Raw genomic sequence first — 12,064 nt, 5'->3', positions numbered from 1 at the left:
GAAGAAGATGTTGCGAGCAGGTTACTATTGGCTGACAATGGAATCTGACTGTTGCAAGTTTATGAAGAAATGCCACAAGTGTCAAATTTATGCTAATAAGATCCATGTTCCTCCGACACTATTGAATGTTATCTCTTCCCCATGGCCCTTCTCCATGTGGGGAATTGATATGATTGGGATGATTGAACCCAAAGCTTCGAATGGACATCGTTTCATTTTGGTGGCAATTGACTATTTCACAAAATGGGTTGAAGCGGAATCGTATGCGAATGTAACCAAGCCAGTTGTTGTAAGGTTTATCAAGAATCAGATTATATATCGTTATGGTGTGCCAAGCAAGATCATTACTGATAGTGGATCGAACTTGAATAACAATATGGTGGAAGCTCTTTGTAAAGACTTTAAGATTGCGCATCATAATTCTTCTCCTTACAGACCCAAGATGAATGGGGTTGTTGAAGCTGCAAACAAGAACATCAAGAAGATTATTCAGAAGATGGTTGTCACATATAAGGATTGGCATGAGATACTCCCATTTGCTTTGCACGGGTATCGTACATCCATCTGCACTTCAATAGGGGCAACCCCTTTCTCTCTTGTGTATGGTATAGAAGTAGTGCTCCCCGTAGAGGTTGAGATTCCTTCATTGTGTGTGCTCATGGAAGCCAAGTTGATTGAGGCTGAATGGTGTCAGACCAGGTTTGACCAGTTGAATTTAATTAAAGAGCCCTCCCTCTTAAATGTTGTAAAGCATTCATTATGGTGGATGTTTGGTTGAGTATTCTCCCATTGATAACAAAAGATCTTTAAGCATTTGTTAAAGTCAATCTACCAATCTTTGAATTTTTTACCATGAACTACGAGGTTTTGATCTCTCATTTTTATGTTGGTACGTAGGCATAAGACCGAAGGTCTTGTCGAACACAAAAATATAATAAATTAATTCTTTTCTCATCTCCACATTAAATTTTCAACAAACACCTTTTTTTTCAACTAAAAAACACTTGCACACAAAAAAGGGCTCCCTAGGAGTACCTATGACACTTTGGGTGCTAATACCTTCCCTTTGTGTAACCAACCCCCTTACCTGTAATCTCTGACATTTTATTAGTTTTGATTTGAAAACTTCTTATCTTTGGGTTTTGTTTGTAATTTTTCCCTTTTCCTTTGGAAACAATAAAAGCGCGGTGGCGACTCTTGTTTTATTGATGTTGAGTTAACCAAAAGCTCAATGGTCATGAATTTATCGCTACAAAAATAAAGTGGTGACTCTGTTGGGGAGTATTCCTCAGTGGGTTTAGCCTACTTTTTTGTGTGTTTATATATTTGATGTTTGTTTGATTGTATATATTGCATGTGTGATACTCTCTGTCTGTTGTGCTTGGTGATCTCTGTGTGGTGAGATAAGTTCTAACCCAAAATTGAGTGCAAATTAAGATAGGAGGATGGTATAGTCATGTTCGACTCGTGTGGAGTAGTCCTTAACGAGTTGGCTTGAGATTCATCCACTTAATGGATATCCCTTTGGAATTACTGGTGTCACACGAGTAATTCGTGGATAGGCATTACTTTTTCCGACCTGGGAGTCTAAGAAGCTGAGGACTATAGAACATTTAACCTAACTTTGTCTATTTAGGACGTAGTGTGAAGATTGTTCAAGTGTAGACTTGATAACAATTGTTACGCGATACCACACTCAGACGAGTTTCTCTGGAGAATATTATGGGTTGATAAGTCAGTCATCTAAACCTATAGTATCTGATAGATGCACGACTCTGGTAACTTTGTAGAACATGATCTATAGGTTTTTATCCTTAGTACACTCCTTCGGGATGGTTCTTAACCCGACTTCATGCTCGTGACTCACAACAAACCGTTTGACTCTCGGTTGATCCGATCAGTTATTGTCAATTAATATGGATCTTTGGTGTTGATAAGGTGAAAACCATAATCCACCAAAATGGATGATTGATCTTGATGATGACTTGATCCATCCCTTGACCTTTATTTTTGTTTGCCTTGTGTGTGATTGTTGCATTCATGCATACATGCGTATCATAACATTCATCACAACAATAAATTTTCAAGGAACTAAGGTCATATTTGCAAATATTTTCAGACCATGGATTATGGACGAAGGAACACTAAGAAGTACAGTTTCAGATGTCCTAACTTGAAAGAGCTAAGGAAGCTAACATCCTTTATAGTTAACCACTTGGATTTCAAGCAACGTCATGGGAAGCTTTTATTTGTGCTGTCTACCGAAGTTGTGGAAGGAATCTTGAATGTATTGGTCCAGTTTTATGATTCCACTTATCGGTGCTTCACTTTTCCTGATTATCAGCTCATGCCCATGTTAGAGGAGTACGCTCATCTCTTAGGTATACCCGTATATAAAAAGGTGCCTTTCAGTGGATTAGAGGAGATTATGAGATCTCAAGTCAGAGCTGATGCTCTTCATTTGAAGAAATCTGAGATTGATGTTAATATGACGAGGAAAGGAGGAATCTGGGGGCTAACTTCTGAGTTTCTCATCGATAGAGCTATTGCTTTTGCTCAAGCTGGTAGCATGGATGCTTTTGATTTTCAAAACATTTTCTTAATCAAATTTGTAAATGAACTTAATCATATTGACTTAACTTTCAAAATGACAAAAAGAACTAACAACCTCATCCAATATTTTTGGCCACTTTGTGCCTTTTTCTTTTAAACTTTTCAAAAGGAAGCATTTAGATTTGAGTTATCTTTGGTTGGGATATAATTCTCCCATTCCATGATATATTGATTGTAAATCTTTTCATATATTAGGGGTTAGTGACATACTTGTTGATTGAATCCAAGTTGGAGTCCTCCCTCTTAAATGTTGTAAAGCACTCATTACGGTGGATATTTGGTTGAGTATTCTCCCATTGATAACAAAATATCTTTAAGCATTTGTTAAAATCAATCTACCAATCTTTGAAATTTTTACCACGAACTACGAGGTTTTTATCCCTCATTTCTATCATGGTACATAGGCATAAGACCGAAGGTCTTGTCAAACACAAAAATATAATAAATTAATTATTTTCTCATCTCCATATTCAATTTTCAACAAACACCTTTTTTTTCAACTAAAACACACTTGCACACAAAAAGGGCTCCCTAGGAGTACCTAGGAAACTTTGGGTGTTAATATCTTCCCTCTGTGTAACCAACCCCATTACCTGTAATCTCTGACATTTTATTAGTTTTGATTTGAAAACTTATTATCTTTGGGTTTTGTTCGTACTTTTTCCCTTTTCCTTTGGAAGCAATAAAAGTGTGGTGGCGACTCTTGTTTTATTGATGTTGAGTTAACCAATAGCTCAATGGTCATGAATTTACCGCTACAGTATACCTTTGAGTATTATGCTGGATAGAGATCCGAGATTTAAATCAATATTCTTGGAGAGTTGCAAGTTGCATTTGGAACTAACCTGAAGTTTAGTTCCGCTTATCATCTACAGATGGACAGTTAAACAGAGAGGACTATCCAGTCTTTAGAGGATTTGCTAAGGGCTTGTGTCTTAAAACTAGGAGGTGCTTGGAGTAGCTACTCGTAGTTGATTGAGTGTACCTACAACAATAGTTTCCATGTTAGTATTAGGATAAAACCGTATGAGGCGTTGTAGCGTAAGAGGTGTAGAACTCTTTTGTGTTGGTATGAGTCAGGCGAGAGTGTTGTGCTTGAATCTGAGATTGTTCAGCAGACGACTGAGAAGATCAAAATGATTCAAGAGGAGGAAAACACTTGAGTTTTAGGTGGAAGTCACATGTTTTTTAGAGTTACCCCAATAATCGATGTTGGTCGAGCCATGAAGTCTCGAAAGTTCACTCTGTGTTTCATCGGTCCTTACTAGATTTTGCTGATAATAGGAGGAATAGCCTATCATATTGCCTTGATGAGGGTAATGTGAGAGGACCAGTTCGTGGAAACGTAACAAGGGAGCTTGAAGATCCAGATGAAGGATTCATATTCGAATCTGTTCACTTGAGGTAATTTTCGAGGGCGAAAATTCTTTAACAGATGGAGAGTTATAACACCCCATTTTTCTAAAAATTATTTATATTAACTAATTATAATTTTATGTGTGTATCTAATTATTATTTGTGTGATAGTTGAGATGTTTTATGACAACAAGGGTGGATAATCAATAGGTAGAGAGTATGGAGGATAATTAGAGGTTGGTAGATTCATTTAGAACTATTCAATGGAGTAAAATAATGTTTTAGTGTTATTACACTACGCCAAAAACTGGAATAGACAGCGCACCTTAGAGGGCGCTTTATTACAAAAGCGCACTCTAAAGTGAAGCGAAAAAATAAGGAGCGAACAACTGGAATAGACAGCGCACTTTAGAGGGCGCTTTTGTAATAAAGCGCCCTCTAAGGTGAAGCGAAAAAATAAGGAGGAGATAGAGGGACAACAATACAGGGCGCTTTTTAGAAAGCGCCCTCTAAGGTTACCCTTAGAGGGCGCTTTTAAAAAAGCGCTCTATAAGTCCATGTGCATTTCCAGTTTATAAAACGCTTTTGGAAAGCCTTAGAGAGCGCTTTCATAAGCGCCCTCTTAGGCCCCCTTTAGAGGGCGCTTTTTTTCCACAAGCGCCCTCTAAGGTCCCCTTTAGTAAACATTAAAATTATAACATACTGCGCGTTTTGTTATTTCACTCTATGTTATTTTCGTTCTTTTTCACGTTAGAGTTCTCACTGCTACGACTTTCGCTACTTCTAAGACGTTCTCCTTCCACCTCTGTTAGATCTACGACGTTTCCTCCTTCTATTAATTCGTTGTTAGCTGTTCGATTTTGACACCATAGGTATTTTTCTAATCTTCATATTACTTGGTTTCTCTTCTGACGTTCGCTATTGTTCATTTTTGGTTTCTCTTCTGACTTCGAAGAACTTAATTGGAGTTCTAGATATATACGGATTCGAGAGTTTCAAGACAAACAGGTTCTTAATCTTAACCACCCTCTTGCCTAATTTTATATGAAGTTTATAGACGTATGCACATTTGGCCAATCTCTGTGATCGAATTTTTTGTGTTCTCTATTTACATTTTTCGTATCTATTTACTTTTGAACCACAGTTATTGTTCTAACAGTAACTAACTTTACATCGGCCCTGTTCAGCTTCGAGCAATTTTGTATCAATTTGACAAATGAGAAGTTACAGCAGCATTTCAACCAGGTTTGATTTTTCTACTATCTCCTGGTAAACAATTTCTATATGAATTAGAAGAATAAACGATGATATGTTATACCGTGCTAATATCTTCGTTGTTTTATGCTGAAGGGATTTCATGTGGAACAATCTGACTGGCATAATACCAAAGGAAATCGGACACATTACATCGTTGAGACTCTTGTAAGAAACTTACCAAAGAAAATGAATTATTAGTATTGATCCTCGTCAAGTTTTTGTATGACTAGGGCTTATAGCATAAGCGCTTAATTGAGATGTTTTATACGCAGGCTCTTGAATGGAAATAAATTATCTGGCAGTTTATCGGATGAGCTTGGCAACCTTACGAATATGAATAGACTCCAACTAGATGAAAACCAACTGTCAGGTTCTGTGCCAGAATCGTTAGCGAATATGATCAACGTTAGACACCTGTAAGTGGATGTCTAAACCAAAATTGTTCATCAACAGAACATAAAGCTCGATTTCTTACATGTACTTATTCTGCTGCTTTTCTGTCTTACAATTACAGCCACATGAACAACAACTCGTTCACTGGTCAACTTCCATCCAAACTTTCAAACCTTTCCAATCTTATGCATTTGTGAGTATTGAAGCCAATTCAAATTTCCTTTATGATTTGAAACTTAAGAGTTGCATCTCCAAATTGATTTTCTTTTTTTTACAAGTTTTAACTGTGTCTGCTTGTTAACATGACTCTACAGGCTTTTGGATAACAATAACTTATCGGGATATCTTCCACCAGAATTCTTCAAGTTACACAGTTTGGAAATACTGTATGTTATGCTCTACATTGTCTAGAATAGTAACATATAATAACTTTTTCATTGTATATATTGCATTATTGACATGCTTTTGCTTGACCTGTGGAGGAGGATTAGCGAACATGTTCAAGTTATGCTCTAATCAATCTTTTTTGTCTTGGAAAGTTGATTCTTTCTTGTTTCACTTATAGGCAACTTGATAACAATAATTTCAGCGAGAATGGAATTCCTTCTACCTATGAAAATTTACCCAGGCTTGTAAAATTGTAAGTACTGTTATCTACGTGTCCTTTTTTTCGCGCTCAATATATGATGCTACAAATATTCAATGACTATTGTTTGTCCATACACTATGTCAAAACATTCTTTTAAACGGCCTTGAAATCGCCTTTAGAAATTTGGTCTCGTGTTCTCTCCTAACTCCTTCAAGCCTCAAATTTGAGTTTTGACATAGGATATGGAGTATCTGTTTCTCCATGATTCACGGCCAAAGAGTATTCATGTAAATGTGTGTATTAAAAGTATTTAAAAAAGGCATTGTTTAGGCTTCATTTGGACTTAGAAAAGCTTACCGTCAAGTTTTCAATAATGAATTCAAGAACATGGCTTTTGTTTTTTGAGCTAATGTTTCCTCTTGATTTTACAGGAGTCTGAGAAATTGCAGCCTGTAAGGAGCTATTCCCGATTTAAATTCAATACCAAGTCTTAAATATTTGTATGTTTAAGTATATCTCGTGGCTCAGCTTTATATTGTGCCTAATGACAACGAAATCATTTTCTTCTGTTTTGTCTACAAACTCATTTGCGATTGGTTCATGGTTTAGGGATCTTAGCTGGAATCAGTTCACTGGGTCTATACCGTCAAATAATCTTTCAACCAATATGACAACTGTGTATGTAAATAGCCAATTTTATTTATAAACTTTGTATATATTTTAAACCTTAACTTATCTTCATCGCAATATTTATATAGTATTTTTCTGCTATTGCAGTGATTTGTCCCATAACAAACTCAACGGATCAATTCCCCGAGGCGGAATATATCCTTATCTTCAAAGATTGTGAGAATATACTCGTCAACTTGTATTTAAAATTTCTAAAATAAAACTCTATTCAACTTATGCAAATAGTAAGTTTCTCAATCTCAGCATTTTATTATTCTTTATTATATTTGAGTTTCTCTAATAGTACTTTCATTTTATTGTTATAGTAATTATTAATACAGAGAGCAGAAAGAGAAAAACAGGCATTATTGCTGCTATTATAATAGGAGCCGTTGCTGCTGTTTTAGCAATAACCGCAATAACCATGCTCCTAATTTTTAGAAGAAATTCGAAATACATGCACTTGATTTCCAGGAAACGAACGTGTAAGTATTTTAATGCTTTCTTCTGATAATGTCAATTTGATTAATCTTTGAAGAAGTAAAATTTATTCGAATGGCTATTTCTTTTTGCAGCCTCTAATGTATGTATCAAAATAGATGGTGTGAAAGCATTCACTTTGAAAGAGTTGACTCACGCCACTAACAAATTTGATATCTCGACTAAAGTTGGGGAAGGAGGTTATGGAAATGTCTATAAGGGCATTTTATCTGATGAAACATTTGTTGCCGTTAAGCGAGCAGGAGAAAATTCATTACAAGGACAAAAAGAGTTCTTGACTGAGATTGAGCTTTTATCGAGGTTACATCATCGAAATCTTGTCTCTCTATTAGGCTACTATAGCGAAGAAGGAGAGCAGGTAAATAACCTATAGCTACACTTATCTTATGCATATCATCATAAGTTTTGCCATATTTGCTTGATAGTTTACTATAGTATCATTTCATATACTTCTTTTCTTGGTTCAGATGCTGATTTATGAATTCATGCCCAACGGCACACTAAGGGAATGGATTTCTGGTAAGAAATTGTCCCAAATTATAAATCACTTTGTAAAATGAATTAGTTAATAAAATGAATTTTTTGATAATCCAGAAACAAATCCGCATGTATCTTTCGAGAAGTGCTTATAAAACTACCTATTCCAAAGCTGTTTGTATTCAAACCGGCATGCGAGGAATGGCTGCTAGAAATGAACTTCGATTCAGGAAGCGGACCCTAAGAAGACTGCGGCTAGCAAAAATAACATACATCTCAGAGATGCTTTTGCTACTTAGTTTTATTTCTTTTTAAGTTATGAATTGGTTGTATATTTAGAATCTTTAGAAGTTAAACGATTATATATCAGTGGATTGTTGTATATGTATGGATTGTTGTATATAAGGCTTGTTGAATGCAATGTGTGAAAAAGGGCTTCAAATTATACAGTTTTAGGTGTACTGCTTCAATATACAGGTTGTCTAAAATAAATAAAAAAATATAGCGCTTTTTAAAAAAAATAATTAAATAACCACCCACTTTAGAGGGCGCTTTCCAAAATAAGCGCCCTCTAAACCCTTTAAATTTCCACTTTAGAGGGCGCTTTCCAGTAAAAGCGCCCTCTAAACCCTTAAAAGTTTCCACTTTAGAGGGCGCTTTCCAGTAAAAGCGTCCTCTAAACCCTTAAAAGTTTCCACTTTAGAGGGCGCTTTCTTTAAAAAGCGCCCTCTAAAGTGGCCCTTAAAGGGCTTAAAGAGCCACTTTAGAGAGCGCTTTCACCAGGAAAAAAAACGCTGTCTTTACCTATGCCAGCGCCAGATTAGAGGGCGCCTTAAAGCGCTGTTAAAGGCAAAAAAAAACGCTCTCTTTTCCCTTATTTGGCGTAGTGTTATTTGAATGAAATAATAAAATAAAAGGAGAATAGTATTAGTATTATTTTTATTAAAATAAAATTAGAGTCAAGAGGAGCGTTGTGGTAAATAAGAGGTTAGGTGAGGGAAATGGTGAAAATTTATAGTTGAGGGAGATTAGGTTAATGACAAAGAATAGAAGGATTTTGATAGGAAGTGTTTACTTTTATTTATAATATCAATTTTTTTTTAATTTGAGAAAACTCAAAATTTGTTTTGAACCAAGATTTTGGAAGATTTCAAAGAGGTTGTATAAAAATTTTAAATATATTTTAGATTGTTATAATATTCTAAAAATTAAAAATTTAATAATAATTAACATTTTTTTTATGATTCTATATAAATTCATTTTTTTTTAAATATCTAATATTTTTCTATAATTTTTTAAAATTCTTTTTGGAAAAATTCATTTTCAAAAGCCTTCTCTCCTCTCCCCCTCAAACTCATTATAGAAAAACATATTTAACCAACATTTCTAACTAAATTGAATATGTGTGATCCACACCAGCGACATCTCCATGGGAAATACCTTTGCAAAACAGAATGGAACAGAAACTGCAAACCATAAAATTACAGACCGCAATTAGCAACATTCCAAAACTACAAAAGTAGCAATATATTAGCACAGCAGTTAAAACCTAACAAGCTACAACCAAAACTATCCTTCTGTAATATATATGGAAATGTTGCAGCTCATATCATTATACCGCACAGATCATAATTAACACCCGCCATATAATACACATCAAAGTTGCAGAAAATTATCTATTCTCTCTACCGTGATTAAACAAATGATAACAAGATTCTGAGTGAGCACAGAAATACAATTTCCTTCAAAAAATTCTTCTAAGAAAGTAATCAAAAATTGCCTGGTAGCTATGTCGAACAAAAAACTATCTTCACCCTTAGGAGAAGCAAAGGTTCCATTAATATTACCAAATGAACAACAACAACAACAACAAGAATCTCTTACAAGAAAGGTTATGATTGAATCAAAGAAGCTATGGCATATAGTAGGTCCTGCCATTTTCAGTCGTATTACATCCTTTTCTATGTTGGTCATCACTCAAATCTTCGCCGGTCATATTGGTGTTCTTGAACTTGCTGCTATCAACATCGCTGTAAATGTTATTGTTGGTTTCGATTTCGGACTCTTGGTAAATTTACCTAACACTATTCTAATATTCTATTATAATTTACCCCTTTCAAAACTAAGCACTAATCATTATCTTCAGTTGGGAATGGCAAGTGGATTAGAAACACTATGCGGACAAGCATTCGGAGCAAAACAATATCACATGTTAGGAGTATACATGCAACGGTCATGGATAGTACTTTTCATTTGCTGCATTCTTCTATTACCAATATATCTTTTCGCAACTCCGGTGTTAAAAGCGGTGGGACAACCAGAAGATTTAGCGGTATTATCAGGAGAAGTTGCAATGTGGATGATACCGTTACATTTCACATTAGCCTTTCAGTTTCCCCTCAGTAGATTCTTACAGTGCCAACTTAAAACCGCTGTTATAGCTTGGGTTTCTCTGATGGCACTTTTGGTTCATATTCTTGTTAGCTGGTTGTTTGTGTATAAGTTTCAGCTTGGATTAATTGGAGCTGCGGCAACTTTGAATTTCTCTTGGTGGGCCCTAACGATTGGGCTTTACGTTTATACTGTTTGTGGCGGTTGTCCTTTGACATGGAATGGGTTTTCTATGGAGGCTTTTTCTGGCCTCTGGGAATTTCTTAATCTCTCGGCTCCTTCTGGAGTTATGATGTGGTAAAACTTTTTTTATACCTTTTTTATAAATTTTATACATTTTTAAATATATGTATTATTATTTTTAATACATTTTTTTGCAGTTTGCAGAACTGGTATTATAAAATTCTGATATTGATGACAGGGAATCTACCAAATGCAGCGATTGCACTAGATGCTTTGTCCATATGGTAAATTTAAATTTATGATTATTTGTAAACATTGCCATGCACCACAATTATTTGCATATAAAATTTTGTTTGGCAGTATGACAATAAATGGTTTGGAGATGATGATTCCTTTGGCATTCTTTGCTGCAACTGGGTAACATGCTTGTCTTAATTTAATTTCAATAACATGGCTATTCTAAATTTTGTAGTTTCTTATTTTATTTTATTTTTCTATGTACATGCAGAGTGAGGGTTGCAAATGAGCTTGGAGCTGGAAATGGAAAAGGAGCAAAGTTTGCTACTATAGTGTCTGTGTTGACATCATTAGCAATAGGACTTTTTTTCTTGATATTGATTTTGGCATTTCACAATGAAATTGCATACATTTTTACTACTAGTAAGCCTATTCTTGATGAAGTAGCGAAGCTTTCTAAACTTTTAGCATACACTATTCTCTTTAATAGTATTCAGCCAGTTCTAGGAGGTATTACTGTTATATTTTCGACCTTGGAATTATACATAATATTTATAAAAATTTAATGATTATGATTATTTGTCGATATTAAATTAGGAGTGGCGGTCGGAGCAGGGTGGCAATCATATGTTGCATACATAAATTTAGGTTGCTATTATATTATTGGGCTTCCTCTTGGATTTTTAATGGGTTGGTATTTTAATCAAGGAGTTATGGTATGTTTAATTTCTATACTTTTTTTTTACTTGTTTATGAAAATTTGCTAGAATGTTAATGGTTATGAAATGAAACAATTAGGGAATCTGGGCAGCGATGATTTTTGGTGGAACAGCAACTCAGACATTAATATTGTGTTGGATTACAGTTAGGTGTGATTGGGAGAAAGAGGTAACTATCTAGTATTTTTTGTTTTGTTTTGTTCTTGTCTTTTTGAATTTGGATAATCTTATATTATTTTACTTCTTTTTTTGGTTAAAATTGCAGGCAGCTAAAGCAAAATTGCACGTTTCAAAGTTTTCAGATGAAAAACAACAACTGAATTAGTGTTTCTTTTGTTTAAGACATTTTGAAGAGATTCAAGTTGAAACATAAATTTGCTCATTACTTCATTGGTGGGCTTGTTTTATTGGTTGAAACTATGTAATTACTAGTATAATGTTACAAGTGGGCTGAAACACAATGGCCTGAAAGCTAACATTACAAATATTGAATTTCTCGATAGATACAACGATTAGAAAATTCTCTAAAAATATCTAAGAGTATATTTGGATAAAGCATTTCAATAAAAAAAAAAAAAAAATTTTAAGGAATTTAAAATGATTTGACCAAAATCTATTGTTTGGATAAAAATTTTAGAGAATTATTAAAATGATACAAATTTATGAAGTATTTTATTCA

At 34.6% G+C, this 12,064-nt stretch overlaps 1 protein-coding gene and 1 pseudogene across 1 annotated transcript; both read left to right on the top strand.

Moving 5' to 3' along the window:
• The first annotated feature begins 2,353 nt into the window (after positions 1–2,353).
• LOC127122995 (putative leucine-rich repeat receptor-like serine/threonine-protein kinase At3g53590) lies at positions 2,354–7,704 on the top strand (annotated as a pseudogene).
• Positions 7,705–9,644: 1,940 nt separating this feature from the next.
• Positions 9,645–11,710, top strand: LOC127119251 (protein DETOXIFICATION 27). The gene is made up of 8 exons (XM_051049452.1): positions 9,645–9,923; positions 10,002–10,543; positions 10,627–10,713; positions 10,790–10,846; positions 10,938–11,176; positions 11,264–11,382; positions 11,465–11,554; positions 11,651–11,710. The coding sequence occupies exons 1-8, from the start codon at positions 9,645–9,647 to the stop codon at positions 11,708–11,710; spliced, it is 1,473 nt and encodes a 490-aa protein (XP_050905409.1).
• Positions 11,711–12,064: the final 354 nt, after the last annotated feature.

Source organism: Lathyrus oleraceus, chromosome 2 (genome assembly GCF_024323335.1).
Source record: "Lathyrus oleraceus cultivar Zhongwan6 chromosome 2, CAAS_Psat_ZW6_1.0, whole genome shotgun sequence".
Taxonomy (NCBI): domain Eukaryota; kingdom Viridiplantae; phylum Streptophyta; class Magnoliopsida; order Fabales; family Fabaceae; genus Lathyrus; species Lathyrus oleraceus.
This window is presented reverse-complemented; position numbering and strand designations above follow the sequence as displayed.